This window comes from Neurospora tetrasperma, assembly GCF_000213175.1.
Source record: "Neurospora tetrasperma FGSC 2508 unplaced genomic scaffold NEUTE1scaffold_5, whole genome shotgun sequence".
Classification (NCBI taxonomy): Eukaryota; Fungi; Ascomycota; class Sordariomycetes; order Sordariales; family Sordariaceae; genus Neurospora; species Neurospora tetrasperma.
The window spans coordinates 1,716,094-1,733,407 of NW_009799103.1; the positions used below are offsets into that span (position 1 = coordinate 1,716,094).

Sequence of the window (17,314 nt, forward strand, 5' to 3'; positions counted from 1 at the left end):
GTGGAAATTGAAGAGATGCATTGCTTCTGGAACCCGTCATGAGTCCTGCATATAGAAAGAAGGACAAAAAAAGCCCACTTTACACAAAATGATGTTTTACACTCCCACAACGGCAACGCCCGATTCGACGATTACTTGCCTCCTTATCCCGGATTTTATTTTTAATCATATGCAAGGTGATCGACAGCAACCCGAGTTGTTCTAATGCTTCTTCATTCAACACCTTCGCTCGGGAGAAGCTGCCAGTTGATGTTGTACAACTTACGTGCTCCTCGTGGGCATAACGCAGCCGAAAACGCCAAGGTAGACCCTATTTTCCCCTGATTCCTCAACTCCCCCCCTCCACACCCAAGTTGTTGCGGGCGGAAACAGTCAGACTCACCGATATGTACCTGAAAAGCAGGTAGCCGTGGGCGGTTTGACCTTTTCCCCCCTCCTTGACTGTCCTTTGGCTGTCCTTCGCTGCCCTCTGGCTTTACCGGTATTCCATATGTTCTGCAAGTTGCCATGGACCGGGTTCGGGGCCGGTCTCTCCGGAGTTCGGAGAGTTCTGGCTAGGTGCTCCTGGGAACTTTGCTGGACTCGGAGCGGCTTTGATGTTCTGCTTTCCTTTAGGGAGGGATATGATGGAATGAGGGTCGAGATTTGATACTTGGCTGTGGTTTCAAGTTTACTTTCAATATCAAAAGTTTTTGGGTATCTTCTTTGTTTTTTTTTCTGGTCAGTCTACCTGTCAACGTACTATTCTAGAGAACCCGCCTCATGTGTGCGTGTTGTTCCCCTTTGCCGACCAGTTAGTCGTCTCTCCATCTATCCGTCCATCTTTTGTCACCACTACCCGAATCTGTCGTTGACATTTCCCCTCATCTTGTCCCCCTCTTCTTTCTATCTATATGCAGACATACAACCTAACACAACTTCTGTCCATTCACCTTCCCATGAACTTGATTCACCTAGCTAGCTATTGGTGTACCTTGGTGGTTCGGGTTACCTGTGCGCTTGGGGTTCGTGCTTCCCCTCCTTTTCCTCGCCCCATCCCTCAGTCTTTTTTCTTCCATTCCCCGGCTAGCTACCTGCACATGTAGTAGTCCACAAGGAACGGGAGGATCGAGCCAGTCGATGGAAATACCGCGTAGATAAATTATATGAGGGGGAAAGAAGAGGTAACAAAGCTCTAATGAAAGTACCAGGCCTACACTTCTGCAACCCGCTCCCAAAACAGATGGCGGTTTTGTATAAGTTGAGATATTTGGAACTTTGTTCGAACGAACGAACGAACGAACAACGAGTACATGTACCCTGCCCTACCCTACCCTACTCTGCCATGCTATGGTCATGCCGTACCATGTCATGTTTTTCACAGCTGTCTTGCCCTGCCGAGAAAACGGCAGGTAGGCAGCAGGGATTTCTTCCTTGTGAGGTCTGTTTTCCCGGCCCGATCCTCCTGTGTGTAACCTGAACCCTTTTTGTAAGCGCGACTGAGTGAAGAATGTCAGGCAACGTAACGAAGGATTTACACACTGAAATCTGGAGAGTATTTTTTGCTCGGGGCAGTTCGAGGCTTGCTGCATGAGACAGACATGTGCAGTGGACACTGGTACAAAATAGTCGGGGACGCATACTTGATTGTGTGACGAGCGTTCGTTTTGGTTTCTTGGTGTTTTTCCTTTTGTCTTTTTTTCACTGGCCGGTAAATAGACAAGACCTTTTCTTTTTCTTGGCAAGGGAAGATTAGGTTGATGCTTTCGAGTCTTTGTGTACCTGCAAACAATCATGGCCTTGGAAGCTGTGGGATTCATCGAAGGTGAGGGTGACACAAGACCCAAAAGGGTCTGCGGTTCTATCCAATGTTAAACGCTCACGACTGATGTTCAATCCAGACCCTACAGATCCTTTCCCGTCTGCGCCATACAGCCACTTTGACACGATGCCACATGCTGATATCCATTCCCCCTTCCCAAAGCCTTTCGCTCCTCTAATGATGAAGAAATTGTCATGCGATTGGAGAACCATTTAACTTGCTTGCCAAACGTGAAACTCAGGATATACGGCTTGCCGGAGCTGCACTGCATTGCTACCTACCACTCCAAAGGCCATGCACAAGTCACAATGGGCACAACAGGACGGATGGACGGACGAACGACACGCGCGAGACACACACACGGGAAACAAACCCTGGACTGGACTGACGTTGAGTTTATCCATTGCATCCATCTATCCATCCATGCCATGTTCCGACTTTGAGTCGAGTCCAGCGCAGTGCAGTTCTCCTCCGAGTTCGTTGAAAGTAACTGACAAGCCACAACCGACGCAGGCAAACTCCAGGCAGTTCCCCCAAAATGATAAGTAGTACGTCAGCCCCCTATTTCTCTGGCAAGCCTTTATGGGTGAGCCTTGGAGTCTGAAACAGACTAAATCATTCTTTATTATATTCCCTTCCCATCTTTGATGCTTTCATGCACTTCGGTTGGTGTTGTCTATGACCTATATCACCTATCAGCGAGGCACTCGCATTAAACATATCTGTTGCACTGGAGAAAATTAGACGCTGGTTTTGTCTCAGCCAACTGTGCTTTCGAGTGTCAATTGTACCAAGGACGGGTTTCGGACCGGTATATGTGTGTAGGTTGGTTCGAAAAACGAGCAAGAACCATTCCACTTGGGCTTCCAAGCTAGACTACAAGCTTGTTGTTAACAATCTCAACGTGAGTACCGGCTCTTCCCCAGTCATACCTATCTCATATCATCCAGTTAACCGTTGATTAGTATCCGCAATCTCACACATCTTCTCGACCATCATCATCTCGGTTGACTTGACCGAGCACACACTACGGCACCCAAAACCAGAGACGAAGCAAATGTGCACCTACAAGACCCACATCCGCGTGTGCCGCCGGTGCAGCAGCGAGGACACAGTCCTCATTTCAGAACAACTCTGTTCCGTAGCCAAGAACAGCGGCAGCGGCATCTTTGGCTCCTGCCTATCTGGGGTTTCCGGCCAACGCGATCAGACGGGGTACAAGTGCTGGCAATGCCAGGACGAAGCAACCCTCCCGGCATCCCGGTCTCGAAGCAGTAGTGGCAGTGGGAGTAGCACCTCGAGTGGCAGCACAGGCGGAGGACCAAGGAGGAGGGGGAGCAGTGTTAGTGTTAGTGTACCCATTGGACCGCAAGGTGTGAACTCCATGTATGGATACAACAACAATAACAACTATCACCATGGAGTTGGAGGGAGTGGTGGCAGTGGTGGTGTCTATGACAGGGGGCAGCAGCAGAGACGGATCTCGGTATCAGGACAGACGACGACGACGACATTGATGATGTTGCAAGGACAAGGGAGGGAGTACGTGCCTGGACCGGCAGCATTACCGGTATCAGAGCAACAGCAACAGGGACAACAACAGGATCTGGAAAGGAGGTTGAGGAGGATGGGGAAGATGAGGGCAGACTTGGGGAGGTATGATGGGCGCTTCATATAGATCAGATTGTTCGGGTGTGTATCGCTGGCATTGGCCATGTCGTGTGTCGTATCGATCCGAGGCATTCAACGCACTCGGTTCCTGGCAGCCATGTTAGGTTGTGAGTGTGGATCCAAGTCTGGACCCTGGAATAGAATGCAGGACTCTTTACTTGTAGCTTGAATGGCTAGAACTTATAAAGGTGTTAAGTGGCATGGCTTTGAGCAAACGAATCGTAAAAAGCCGACCATCAGTTCCGTATAGAGTCAACTGAAATAGGCTATTGATGAACGATTATCCTCTGGACCGACGATGTGAGAGCAGAAGAGCTGGAGGTTGCCCGTCGGTACGCGGGAAGCAGAGCAACCTACCTGAACAGTGAAGAGGGACTGACAAAGTTTTAGTGGGTCCAAGGCGTCATTGTGGGGGAACTTCCGCTAAGTGGGAGCTTATCGGTTGGCGCTACGCTTTATCGATGGGGTTCTTACCTCTTATCGACGCAGCCGGGGTCCCATTGGATGGTCTGTGCTCGGAATATTTTGCGCCAGCGACTGCAGAGCTTTTGAAGATTTCTGGAGACCAGCTGCTCTCGGCACAGGTTCGTGGAGCTTTCAGTGAGCGGATCCATCAAAACCATCCATCGTGGATTGTCATCGAATTTCTCCATCACTCACGTTACCCATCTTTTCGTCTCGCTCCAGTCTTCGTCCACTCACTTACCCCAGCTTCCGTCCTCGACAACATTCCTCTGTCCCAACGCGCAACAACACGATCGGACCCGAACATCCAATTCACAGTCAACAAATCCCCCCACCAAATCCGTCAAGATGATGTCTCTTCGTGCTGTCGCGCGCACCGCTGCGCCCCGTGCTCTCCGCGCTGTCTCTGCTTCTCCCATCACTCTCGGCCGCGCCACCGTCCGCGCTACCAGCAACGTTCTCAGGACTCAGCTCTCCCAGAAGACTTTCTCTACTACCGTCTTCCGCGCTGCCGCCACCGAGATCGACTCTGAGCTCTCCGAGAAGCTCTCCACCGAGATTGGCTATGAGCAGGACATTGCCTCCAACGAGCCCGTTCCCGCCACCGTCAAGGATTTCCTTGAGAACGGCCCCTTTGAGCTTGTCGATACCCCCGGCAAGGAGGACGTTGTCCTGAAGCGCACCTTTGGCAACGAGCAGTAAGTTGAACCCCCAACATGACTTCGATCAAGAACCATGCGCTGACCAATGTACGCCAGGATCACCATCTCCTTTTCCATCGCCGACCTCCAGAACTACGAGCCTGGCATGTTCGACGAGGACACGGCTCTCGGTGACGAGGAGGGTGCCCAGAACGAGGAGGACATGGGTGAGGACGGCGGCGCTCCCGTCCGCCTCAACATCGTCATTGAGAAGCCCAGCAAGGGTGCCCTCAACATCGACGCTGTTGCCCAGGACGGCTCCATTGTTGTCGACAACATGTTCTACTACCACGACGCCAAGCTCGCCCACGGTGACAGCGCCGAGACCCAGCACGCTGCCCAGGCTGTCTACCCTGGCCCTCCCTTTGGTACCCTCGACGAGGATCTCCAGGTCCTCATGGAGCGCTACCTCGAGGACCGTGGCATCAACCAGGCCCTTGCCCTCTTCGTTCCCGACTACCTTGACATGAAGGAGCAGAAGGAGTACCTCAGGTGGCTCAACAACCTCAAGGGCTTCGTCGATGCCCAATAAATGGGGAGAGATGAGATGCTGTCACGAGGAACGGAAAACCCAACAAGGAAAAGGCGAGAGGATTTGAGGCTGCGGGACGGCTTTTTGGACCCGCAGCTGATGTATGACATGTACCTGTAATTATATCCCACGTTTGATATCACGACTCAATACCAAATTTGTATAATGCAACAGAAGCCGATGGGAATGGGTTATGTATGGATGAAGATGCTGTGAGAGGATCAACGTCCAAGTGGGCAAGGCAGTGTTCAAGTCGATACAGTATCAGAGATATGACCGCAAAGGGTCCAAGTCATGAGGTGGTATGGCAAATCTTGCCCATTCTCGTTCTAAGCCATGCTACCCTTGCTCGCCTTGGAAGCCAGCGGCCATGCCATTGGTCGAACTGGGGTCACTGATCTTTCAGCCCAGCTGAATCGAACTTCAACTCTCTCCATCTCTTTTCTCCGTCTTACATTTTCTGCGTTGCAATCACATTATACTTGTTAAAATGTGCTTGTGATATGACCTTTTTCTCATCAATCTTTGCGTTCGTTTCCGAGGATTCCGGTTATACCCATTTCATTGGTATATTTTGTCATCAATTCACGCAGTCACTTTCGACTCGATATTCACATTGTGGTGAATATCTTGCCTCAGAACACCATCAAACTGCAGACAAGCAGTTAGAACTCGTTGCTCAATACCTAGCCTTTACGAACGCCTTTGAACAGCATCGTTGATATGAGTACAACATGGGTCTGAACCACCCACACCAGGCCCAGTACAGCGGCGTACAACAAAAAGACGACGATGACGACTATCATCCCCACCTACCTGTCTCAAGCTCCTCTCGGACCCAAGCCAACGACGACCACCAACCATCAGAAGATGAAGAAGCCCAACTGCTATCGACAGAAGACTACATTGAGCAATTCGAACTTGACGACAACACCGACACATCGTCGCCACCTATCGTGACGACCAAACACTCAAAATCTAATTCCAAATCCCGACTCTCCCCAATCTACCGCCTCTTCACCTTCCTCTCTGGCTCCTCCCATCCCCACCGGCAAACCCTCACCCCTTTCCTGCTTCCGTCAATCCAATCCCTTCCCCGCCTTACACTAGAACGCCTCCTTTCCCATCCATGGCAGCGTGCCGCTCTGTTATCTATTGGTATACTCCTTTGGCTCACCATTCTTTCTGTTTCCCTGGTTCAGTCCAAGGGTACTCTCCTCTACTCGGACGGAGAGGGGGGAGGAGAGGTAGTCAGACACCTAGACTGCGTCTCAACCTTTTGGGGACCAGGCAACGAGTGCGGCGTCGACGGCGAGCGGTGCAAGCCCTTTGGGAACGTCAGCTTTGCGTTTCGTTGCCCGGCGGATTGCAGACAGGTTCAGGTGCTGAATCCGAGGTGGGTTGGGGGGCAGGAGGTGGTTTATAAGCCTTGGGTAATCGGTGGTGGGGATAATGGGGATGGTTCTGTTGTTGGTGATGTAACTGCTGCCGGCACGGAGACGACGGAGATGGGGACGGAGACGAGGGTATACAGAGGTGACTCCTTCATTTGCCAAGCAGCGATGCACGCCGGTGTCATCTCCGATTCGAAAGGCGGGTGCGGCGTGGTCAAGCTAGTGGGAGAATACTACTCCTTCTTCGGCGGAGAAGGAGGCGAAGGCATCTCGAGTCTAGGATTCGACTCGTACTTTCCCATGGGCTTCACCATCCATCCGGCCTTAACTGGCCCGGGAAAATGTCCCCAAATGGAAATGAAAACAGCCCGCTCCCTAGCCCCAACCATCCTCCTCACCTTTCTGGTATCCCTCCTAACCACCTCCGCCACAACCCTCTGGTTCACCAGCTTCATCGCTGTCTTCGCCCACGTCGGCCTCATCTCCGACCCGCCCAATGTCTCCGGCCCCTCCAACACCATCCTCCCCCAACTAATATCAATTTTATTCGAGCGCTTGCTTCCCGCAACCTTCACTTCCGCCGTTTTGTTTTGGACCTGTTCGCGCTCCACAAACCTCCGCGCTATCCCCCCTTCAGCAAACCTCGAAAAAACAGTCCTCTGGCTTGGCAGCCTATGGATAGGCGCCCTCTCCAACTTCACCCTCGAGTCCTGGATTCCCCTCTCCCGTCTAAGCGCGCACGACCTTTCCCACCAACCGGGCGCGGTGGCAGCTCTCGTCGCGATCGTGGCCGTTTTGTGCGTGACTATCGCCTACCAGGCCTACTCTTTCTGGCTTGAGGGCAGGGTTCCTCCTTACCTCGCCCTCTACGGTGTGTTGCTGGCCGGCATCGCTGTCGGCGCGGTAATTTCCGTGACGGGGTTAGGAGCGCTGGAGCTGCGAATCCATCACTACGTCCTTGCCCTACTACTACTACCGCTGACGAGTATCCAGACGCGTCCGGCGCTGGCGTATCAGGGGTTACTTTTGGGGTTGTTCATCAATGGGATTGCGCGGTGGGGGTTTGACTCGGTGATTCAGACGGCGGAGGCGTTGAGGGGGGATGATGGATTGTTGGGGTCAAGCTTCGTGCCCTTGGTGGATGGGCAGCCGTTGGTTTATCTTAGTGAAGCTCTGGTTGAAACGCCGGAGCTCTGGAGTATCGCTTTTAAGTGGAAGGGGATTAATGAGACGATAGAGACGTTGGTACCCCAGATACACGAAAAGGGAAGGGAAGAGGCGGAGAGATTGTGGGGGTTGAGTGTTATGGTTAATGATGTGGAGAGGCATAGAAGTTTTTTTGCGGAGGAAGCGCTGGAGGATCAGGTGTTTAGGTGGGAGAGAGATCCAAGAGTGGTGATGACGCCGGAGTATTTCCGGTTTGCTTTCTTGGGCGAGGATGGTAGGAGTCTGGATTACTCGGGGGCTGGGACATGGTTTGGAAATGGAACTTGGAGCTCTGGTCCGGGGTTTTATTGAGGCATGCCGATATTTGAATGATCAGCACAGCGATGGTACAGTTCACTTGAGTCAAGCATGCCCCTGTGATGTTCCGTCTCTTAATAACTCTTTGCCGTTTTCCGAAAGCCCAGTACTCTCTTCATCTGGTATTCTACTATACAAGGACCCGTATTAACGTAAGCCTCGCCAGATCGACCCAAGCTTCAATAAAAAAAAAGTGAAGAACATAACATCAACCCTTTGTTACACCTCAACCCCCTGTGTTGACGTACTAGGGGTACTCCCCTTCTCCCCTTTGACTATCGTATCGCCCTCCTCCAACAACCTCCCCACATCCTCTCCTCCCACGCCCTTCTCTTTCCACCGCTCCAACAACCGCCTCGGCATCTCCCATTCCCTCGCCGCCGCCTCCTTCTTTCCTTCCTTCATCAATGCCCTTAACCGTTCAGGAACCTTTACTACTTCCCTCGCCAACTCTCTCGTCCTATCCCGCCTCTCCTTCCTTTTCCTCCGCTCCTCCTCGTCCTCAATGCCATCCAGATCCCTATCCTGCTCTTGCTCCGTTTCTCTGCGTCTCACGGCAGCATCTTCATCCCCACCATGACTCTCCGACAACCGCTGCCTAAGCTCCCCTCTAATTCCACTCGCAAGCTCATACACCTTTCCCAACACAGCATCCAGGGTGCTAGCCATGGGGTCCAGCTTATCCCCCGTCAGCGCGTTCGAATCAAACATGCTGGTGCGCATCTTGCGTATGGTTTCGGTCGCGCTGATGAGCTTCGAGTAGTTATCGTACACGAGCGCCTTCTTCTCGGCATCTAAAGCGCGGATCTCGGACAGGATGCGGGCGTACGTCTTGAGGAGTTCGGCTAGTGTCGACGACTGCAGGAGCTCTGCGAGGTACGGTTGCGCCGAAAAGTCGGGGGAGTCGAGAAGGGGCGAGGCGGGGATGGAGTCGAATGAGGAGAGGGATTGCTGAAAGCCATTGTTGGACGGGTCGGGCGATGGTGGGGTGGAGGTTACTTCGAGGATCGGGGTCGAGGTCCCCGTGCCAGAGGCCGCTTGGGATTTTTTGAGGTTGTAGTACTCGCGAAGGGCGGCGCGGTTGGCACGTTTGCCGGCGGCGGCGGCGACGGGGGCGGCGGAGGGGTTGGGCGAGCTCGAGGCGGATCGAGGCACGTCAAGGCTTGGGCGCGTGGAGGAGGTGGGTGTTGTATTGGAGTTGTTAAAGGCTTGAGAGGAGTTGACGCGCCGCGCGAGGGGCGTCCCTGTGTCGCGCGGGGTGGCTATTGTTGACATGTTGGAGTGTTCTGGCTGGCACTGGTCCAAAGTTCGAGAGGGTGCTGCGAGTGGCGGGGTGGTGTATACGTGCGTAGCCGGCTGGGGGGTCGGTGATGGATCGATAACTCTCGCAGTGCGTGAAAGCCTGAGGTTGCAATGACGGGTATGAATCTGTAGCGTAATGGCTGGGTCGGTCTAGGCCCGAGTATTGTGTATTGCGATGAGGTGCTGGAGGTGGAAGTTTGGCGATGCCGGATTTGGGACTGGAGAGCGGGACGGGAATGAGATGACGTGGAGCTCTGACCAACCTTAGGTGCTGTCTGTCCCCTGATATAGCGGCACTCAATCGGTTGCGGCTGAAAAGGTTAGCGTTTACAGTATGCTGCAGTGGAACCGCACTAGAGCTCAGGGCAATTCAGGGCTGCGTTAGCGCGGTAGGCGCGTCACAGCGGCGGCATGTCTCGGACCCGCTCATTCCCCAGGGCCCTTCCCCGCACCGCCCGTAGCCATAAAGGTTCTCAAAAAGGTCCCAGGCAGGATTCAACAAGTCGGCAACTTTGGCAACTGAACCTTTCCCCATTTTTTTTTTTTCTTTCTTTTAATCTACATTTCATCCCTGTGAACATCTCGCTCAGCCTTGAAAAAAAAAAAGAAAAAAGAAAAAAAAAAACATTCAGATCCCCAATCGATGAGCACAACATCGGAAAATGATGCCGACCTCTTCCAGTCTTTATAAGCTACATCGAACTGAGTACCTACCGCAGATCACTGTGAGATATTCAAATTCATCCCATCAACAGCTATCAACGGCTTCAACGGCGCCCAGCTGTTGATCGACATGATCGACCATGGACAGGCCAGCAACGACTTGGCAACGTCCACGGTGGATCTCGTACATCCAGTTCTGATACACTGCGACGAACTGAAAACAAAATCACACTACGCAGTAATTTCCTTACTTGTACCGTACCTACCTACTGTACTCTTCCCCATCCACCAAAGACGTAAACTTTAACTACCTCTATCACCACTCCACACTTTTCCACGCTTTCGTACGCACTATCACCCACCACTTCCTCTGTCTTTACAATATCGGCAGTCGCTGTTCCAACTCTGTTCATATTTCCCGGTATTGATTTCATGGGATCGTTTATAATCACACACACCGCCCCTCTTTCAATAACAGCCGGCCATGCGCATCTGGCAGACTAGTCCCTTCTGCGCTGAAATAAGCATCCGTCTGGGGCCGTGGGTGGCCAACATCGGTGGAAAACCCACCGCACTCAATGGACGACGAGGTGTATGCGATTGTGGCGGGGTGGCTGTTCGTGTTGCTCGCAAGGGTGGTTGCACGAGAACAAAGTCAATGTGAGAGGGGCGAAGAGGTCCGTTTGGAGGATAGGGGCTGTGAAAGACTCGCTGCTTCCGAGTCACAGGTCCAAATCAACCGACTTGCAGGGCGCTCAGAGTGTAAGCGGAGTGATAGGTACTCGGCTTCTGTCACACTTTTCATGGTTGACATTCCAACATTGTTGACAAGGACGTCAATGGGGCCAAAGGCGCCCCAGGCTTCTTAAACCTGGCGCTTCAGGAATTCGGCGCTGGAGATTATATCTTGTCTAGGCAGGGCGACGGTGCCAGACTTGAGTTCGCCAAGGGGCTGCTCGACATTGCAACCGGTGGCGGTGACCTTGTCACCGCGAAAAATGATCTCTAGGATGGTGGTACGACCAAAGTACGGAAGTTGCGCCCATAGCGAGGCAAACGAAAGGGGGCATTTTAATTTTCGGCGGCGGTGGGATAAGCTAGATGGAAGTTGGTTTGGTGTTTCTTCAGTACTGCTGTTGATGCTAATAGCGGGTTTATGAGTAGAAGGGGTGAAGAACAGCCGATCTCATACACCTCAACTGAATATTTTTCCAGGTTGTTACTGACGTTCATTATCACGGCATGTTAGATGGGTTCCTGAGCACATTCGAAACGTCGTCTTTAAGGATCACGGTGTTCCTAGCCAGAACATGCGATGCGGCCCATGGTACAGGTTTGGTCTTTAGTCTTCATCCCAATATAAAGTTCAAGCTGGCTAATACACAGGGCACAGACAATAATTTATAAGCTCTCCAGAAGGGCGTAATGACTCAGCGATGTGGAAGTTGTCGGCGGGCGGGCGGAGGGCAGCATCGTTCCGTTACCTCTTTTGGTGTTCACATGCGGAAGATGCGGACACGGCCGCGCCAAGATCTGCAGGGTATCCATTTCGGGGCGCAATGGGAAGGTGGATGGTGAGATGGATCTCTGGGCATGGGTAGGAGGATACAACGCTCGCCGATTGATCCAACTTTCCAGTGGTTTCATTAGACTCTAGGAGGGGGCTTCTCCTGAAGCTGAGGCAGAAGTAGTGCAGTCCATCTCCTCTCCTTGCAACCTCAGTTTCGCACTTGCGGTCTCAAACTTGCAACACCCTCCCGCCATTCGAGGATTGAGGTCCTGATGCCTAAATCAGCAGCCAACGATACGGATGGAAGGGCGAGATGCAGCACCCATTCCTCCATCATCTTGTCGACGTCATTTCCTTCCAATCTGTCCTGGGAAAAGGATATATTCGAAGCTCAATGACGCTGTCCTGAAGCGCGATCTTCTGCAGCGCCCTCACCGTTAGCTTCTCTTTTTACGGAAAACGCTAGCTTGGGTGCAGACTGTTCTGTATGCTGTTCGGCTGTTTGTTTTCTTACCCATCTTTCTGATCCATTGTTTGGTTTCAGAGGTTTCTTCAAACGTTTCAAGGACTTCGAGGGGAATTGACAGTTTGAATGCATGTGCAGGTTTTCCCCGCCCATTGGCCGCTCATTCTCAAACGGGATGTCCCCCCTTTTTCTTAAGTGGTCCCCGAACAAGCATATGTTTGCCAAGACTTGAGACATGTCAACAAAAGACCCCAACACCACCCATCTTGTATGCATCAGAATAGCCTCCTTGATGCAGCTCGAGTCTTTTTCTCCGCCTCAGCGATTACCCATGTTTTGCCTGTCGACAAAGATATGGATTCGGGCATCTCCTCACGGAGTGCCGGAGTTGAGGAAACCCCCTTTCCCAGGAAAGCGAGATAACTAGACCAGCCAGGGCCCAGTTGTGGAAATTGCACGATACCGTACCTGCGTTTTGGCGAACAACCCAAAAAGCGATGCATACGAGGGTCGAAGATGGCTACCTACCAAGCTAGTAGGGTTGTACTTACTATTGACCACTTCGCCACCGGTGCTCCACGAGTCAGTTTAATTGGTAACCTTTTTGGGTGGATAGGTGAGGACGGGGGGAGGTGAAGATCAAAAGAACCAGAACCTGCTCATGTGGTCCAACTCTTCAACCCAAGTGCACATCATCTCATATGGGAAAATACAGCCAAATATAAACCATATGAGATCTTGAGGAAATCATCGGTAGAATGGGTCTCGCACGCACCCCAGCTACACCCAAGTTACCATTGGATAGAAGCACACTATGGCGGTGTGCGGGCAGGGGCGTGTGTTAGTTTTTTAGCGGAAGAAGCTTTCGGCTGGACAACCAAAGTGCTTCGAATTCCGAACGAGACCCTGTGCTGGTCACTAGTCAACACCCCCTGATAATGAGCAAGGCCTGGAATAGCATGAGAGGGAAAGAAAAAAAAAATTGACGATATTCTAGACCCCGATAATTACCGGTATATCCCGGATCGACTACGTGTATAAGAACCGTTGGGTCTGGACAGCAAATCCATAAACAACAGGGAACTTTTCAACATACTTTGACTTCAAGCCCCCAGCTTCTAGTCTCTCAAGCCATCATCACTACTCAATTATCTACTTTTTCAATATCATAAGACTTTCAAGTCGAAAAAGAAAGAAACAAAAAAATGGCCCTCTCAACCGAAGTCAACATCACCGTCAACCCCCCCTACCACCTTCGCGACGGCGCCACACCTTCCCACTTTACCTCCTCCAACCTGCCCTGGATCACCGGCACATGGCACACCACGTACTCGACCAACCCCGAAGAGCAATCAGGCAAGCGCAATGCGCGCATCTGCCTCAGCCTGATCCGGGGCACCAACTCCGTCTCTTCGGATTCTGAGGGTTCCGACTCGGATATGGAGCCCGACAAGGACCGGATCCTCGCCGTCCGCTCGTACCAGAACCTGCACTCGTCGGCGATCCAAGACGTCGGGCAAACCGACCTCTTCCTCGACGAGCTGGACCAGGGGTTCACGCAGGTGAACGGGCCCATTATGCGCCAGCGGTGGGAGATCATTGCGTGGGGAAAGGAGGGACAGCTGGAGGAGTGGATGAATGATGACGGCTCGGGCTGGATCGTGGACAACTCGGGGGAGGCCAGGCCGGATTGGAGGAATAGTTATGTGGTGGTGTATATCGGAAATGACCTTGGCAAGTTGAGGAATGTGGGCGAGGGCACGATTGAGATTTGGGATCGGTTTGGGCCGAGTGGACCCCTCAGGGAGGAGACGGTGGAGAAGATTAGGGAGGCTTTGCAAGCGTTGGGAGGGAAGGATGAGCGGTTCGCAAAGTTGGCATCAAGGTTGCAGAGGATGAGGATGGATGAGGGGAGGAAGAGTGAGGATGATGCGAGGATAAGGGCGTATTAAGCAGGTGGTATGACTTGGGTATAGGCTCTAGTTTGGGCTGAGACTTGAGGGAGCAAGCGAGGTGGGTTGACAAAGACAAAAAGCGCGCTGTAGCCGCTGTTCGAGTTGATCATGAAAGGATAAAAAAAAAAAAAGGATTTTTGACTTGTAAGTTTGGACGATGCTTTTAGTTACCTACCTACTAGAGGTGATAATGTGTAATAGTAATGCATTGGTTCGAACATCCTGAATAACATATCGAGCCTTGTCCTTTCTCTTGTTTCGAAATATCTCATGTGTTTTTATTTGCAGTGTAGGAATAGCCGTCCTTGCCCTGAGTAACTGCTCAACTTGGCATCGTAACTTCCATTGTCATGAGCAGGTTCCAGAATCTGGATAGATACTTGGTCACTGTCGCCATGGAATGTTAAAAGTAGGCCGCACTTGTGGACAAGGAACGTGATCGAGTAAACTACCTAGCACTGGATGTATCGAAAAAAAAAATAAAAAATGTCAGAATAATACCAATCCTGAGGAAGAAAAAGAAGAAGAAAAAACGAGACACAACCACCGTTCGAATCGATCACCTCCTTCAATCCTACCCATAATCCCATTTTACCTCCGAATATGGCACAAAAAAGATGAAAAAAAAGACCAACAACCGCTTACTCGATCACCGCAGTCGACCATCTAAACACCTCAACCTTTTTTTATTGATTTGTTATTTTACCTTCTTCTGTCGCTGCAGATACTAACAGATCCCACCTGCAAGCAAGTGGTCGCGGTCTACGATGTGTGGCGGCAGGCGCGGGTACCTGGTGGACAAGTAGAGGTATATGTAGTCACGGTGTAAGACATGGGATAGAAGAGGTAAGCTCGAACAACATCAGACACCAGCCTGGAAGTGGAAGTGGAGGACCAGAACTCCCGGCGGAAGGAGTGACGAGAGACAGGTGACATGTGGCAGGTCACACTTCAACCAAGGAAGTTTGCAGCTACTGCCTGTATGGCCTGTATTTCCTTCCATGTCTTGATCGTGCTTGACTTCCACTTGCCTTTTCAATCCATGAAAAACATGGGGAGTTTGCAGATTTTTCTTGGTGTCCGAGTCCATCTCATCATCTGATCACATCCCATCCCATCCTTCGAATACTCACACCAGAAAGATCAAAAACACTCCCCCAAGTCCACCAATATACACATCATCATGCAGCTTTACATTGGCGCAGTGTTCTGCGTGGTCACTCTCGCCCATGTCGTCCCCCCTCAACACGTTGACTTCCCCTCCACCGACAGTAACCACAATGCCCTGGCCGTCGATGTTGCGCATTTGCTTGACCCCCGGAGCGCCGACTTTCAGCGGAATGTTAGCATTGTCGGACTGTCTGCCTCTACTTCTACGAACCGGCCTTTCGTCGAGTAAGCGTTGTTCTTCCCAATTCCGTGAAGCTACCTTTGGCTGATCTAGTTCCAACTCCAGTTACAACTTCAATCTGACCGCAGGCCCCTTTGCCCCCGCCGCCTATTGTCACGCCTCCATCTCTACACCTGAAGCCAACAACCTTCTTACCACGGACTGGATTCAGTGTGACCTGCCGCCGTTGGACTCAACCGACACCAAGTCGGAAGATAAGGCCACTCGGACTTCCTACAGTCAATATCAAGGGGCAAGCAAAATCCGCAGAGCAAATGATGCAAGCAGAAGCGAAGTTGCCCGAGCCTCAACAGCCTTCCAATGGACCCAAAACCCTGAAGGGAGCGCCACTCTCGATATTGACTCAAACATCACGGTTGCCAGGGACGGCGACGGCAACAGCAGAGGCGTCGTCATCCGGCAGCAGGCTGTCTACGACATCCCGGCCGAGGATATTGTTGGCCACGCTGAGTATCGGGGACCACAGGAGGTGAGTGCTCGGGTACAGAAGATGGAAATTTGTGACGATGTCGATGGGATCAAGACTTGCAACGAGATTGGCAATGCTGCATAGGGTGCCACAAGCGAAACGCAGTGAAGAGACTCAGAAGAGTGCCTGAAAGACGAGGACATCCCCACAGAAGGTTCTTGATGATATTGATTTCATCAATCCTGTACTCCGCGGCGCTTTGTTGACTTCATGTTGTCGAAACTGGGCTGGAAGGATCTGCAACTTGTATTTGCAAAATGGTTAGGGGTGGCACGATGTTGAGATCCAGCTAGTCTTGGAGTGGATGAGGGTGGCTATCAAGAACTCAAAGTTGCATGCTTATTTTTCTCTGTAAGTACGGAGGGAATGAACTTGAACACCGCCGATAAGCTAACCATATCTTTCACAGGAAGTCAGTCCGAACTCAGAGGCCTTTCACTCACGTAGAGAAGCTGCTGTTGAACACACACTTCCAAAGACACTTTCCACCGCTCGCCACTCATACATCTAACTTTGCACCAGCCATGCGGATAACTTGCCCTACCCTTAAGAAGTCTCCAATACCACAGGCGCAAGTGATCCGAACCCCCTCGTAAATCAAACCCTAACAAACTCCCAGACCGTCCCCTCCATTGGGTTTCTCGCCACAAACACCCCTGGTCCCTCCAAAAAGTTGATCTTGTGCAACTTTTCCCAATGCGTCACCATCAAGTACCATCCTTTTCGTTCCAGCGCCGGCCTCACAGCCATGAACTCCCAACCCTGATGCTTGTACACCCGCGCAATGATATTCTGCCACATGTCGTGCCCCAAAAAGGTTCCCGACGCCGCGTTGCGGAAGCCGAGCCACCCCGCGTTCTCGACGCAGTGCCAGTGCCAATTACATTGGCCCTTGGCGATGCAAGGCTGTTTGGCCCGGCTATTGGGAAAGAGGTAAGGGTCAGCGCCTTTTTGGTTAGTGAGGCTGATCAGATCTGGGTCAGGGACGTGAACCAAACGCAAGTTCCCGTCTATCAGCGTCAGCGCTCGGCCGGTGGAGGCTTCGAGGAGGATAAAACTTTGGTTGGGCTGGGGGTCAGCGTGGCGTGTGTAGCGGGAAGAGGGGGAGGGCGGTCGCCTGGGTTTTGATTTTTGAGATCTGGTGGAGGAAGGAGAGGTGGGAGCACTTTCGTATGTCGGCGTGGGGGTTGAAGATCGGGTGCGACTCGCCGCTTCTATGGGGGCGGGGGTGAGGACGGTTAATGGCGGGAGCTGGTCCTGGTCATCGTGGGAGATGTTGGAGGCACTGGCGCTGTCCGTCGTCAGCGCACTGAGAGATTGGAAAGGAAGGCGTAAGTAAGCGACTAAGAAGGCAAGAAGGAGGACGACGACGAAGAATGAATGGTGGATGGTGAAATTGAGGTTGAAGACGAACTTCATATACGACGATGAGCCAGAGGAGGTAGATGAG

General features: G+C 52.0%; 7 protein-coding genes across 7 annotated transcripts; 5 read left to right on the forward strand and 2 right to left on the reverse strand.

Annotated features, from left to right (window-relative positions):
* Nucleotides 1–3,253: 3,253 nt before the first annotated feature.
* Nucleotides 3,254–3,544, reverse strand: NEUTE1DRAFT_102845 (uncharacterized protein; the record flags this gene model as incomplete). Its single annotated transcript, XM_009854946.1, has 1 exon — nt 3,254–3,544. One exon carries the CDS (start codon nt 3,542–3,544, stop codon nt 3,254–3,256), a length of 291 nt encoding a protein of 96 aa, XP_009853248.1.
* Nucleotides 3,545–4,074: 530 nt separating this feature from the next.
* Nucleotides 4,075–5,344, forward strand: NEUTE1DRAFT_147942 (uncharacterized protein; the record flags this gene model as incomplete). The annotated part of the gene is made up of 2 exons (XM_009854947.1): nt 4,075–4,635; nt 4,696–5,344. 2 exons carry the CDS (start codon nt 4,286–4,288, stop codon nt 5,168–5,170), a joined length of 825 nt encoding a protein of 274 aa, XP_009853249.1.
* Nucleotides 5,345–5,904: 560 nt separating this feature from the next.
* Nucleotides 5,905–8,120, forward strand: NEUTE1DRAFT_85703 (uncharacterized protein; the record flags this gene model as incomplete). The annotated part of the gene is made up of 1 exon (XM_009854948.1): nt 5,905–8,120. One exon carries the CDS (start codon nt 5,905–5,907, stop codon nt 8,080–8,082), a length of 2,178 nt encoding a protein of 725 aa, XP_009853250.1.
* A 56-nt stretch (nt 8,121–8,176) lies between these two features.
* NEUTE1DRAFT_131181 (uncharacterized protein) lies at nt 8,177–9,593 on the reverse strand (the record flags this gene model as incomplete). The annotated part of the gene is made up of 1 exon (XM_009854949.1): nt 8,177–9,593. The coding sequence occupies one exon, from the start codon at nt 9,361–9,363 to the stop codon at nt 8,308–8,310; it is 1,056 nt and encodes a 351-aa protein (XP_009853251.1).
* Nucleotides 9,594–10,537: 944 nt separating this feature from the next.
* NEUTE1DRAFT_139688 (uncharacterized protein) lies at nt 10,538–11,062 on the forward strand (the record flags this gene model as incomplete). Its single annotated transcript, XM_009854950.1, has 3 exons — nt 10,538–10,713; nt 10,782–10,815; nt 10,886–11,062. 3 exons carry the CDS (start codon nt 10,538–10,540, stop codon nt 11,060–11,062), a joined length of 387 nt encoding a protein of 128 aa, XP_009853252.1.
* Nucleotides 11,063–13,234: 2,172 nt separating this feature from the next.
* On the forward strand, nt 13,235–13,981 carry NEUTE1DRAFT_102848 (uncharacterized protein; the record flags this gene model as incomplete). Its single annotated transcript, XM_009854951.1, has 1 exon — nt 13,235–13,981. One exon carries the CDS (start codon nt 13,235–13,237, stop codon nt 13,979–13,981), a length of 747 nt encoding a protein of 248 aa, XP_009853253.1.
* A 1,186-nt stretch (nt 13,982–15,167) lies between these two features.
* Nucleotides 15,168–16,992, forward strand: NEUTE1DRAFT_85706 (uncharacterized protein; the record flags this gene model as incomplete). The annotated part of the gene is made up of 4 exons (XM_009854952.1): nt 15,168–15,379; nt 15,429–15,895; nt 16,154–16,215; nt 16,597–16,992. The coding sequence occupies 4 exons, from the start codon at nt 15,168–15,170 to the stop codon at nt 16,990–16,992; spliced, it is 1,137 nt and encodes a 378-aa protein (XP_009853254.1).
* Between the last annotated feature and the right edge of the window lie 322 nt (nt 16,993–17,314).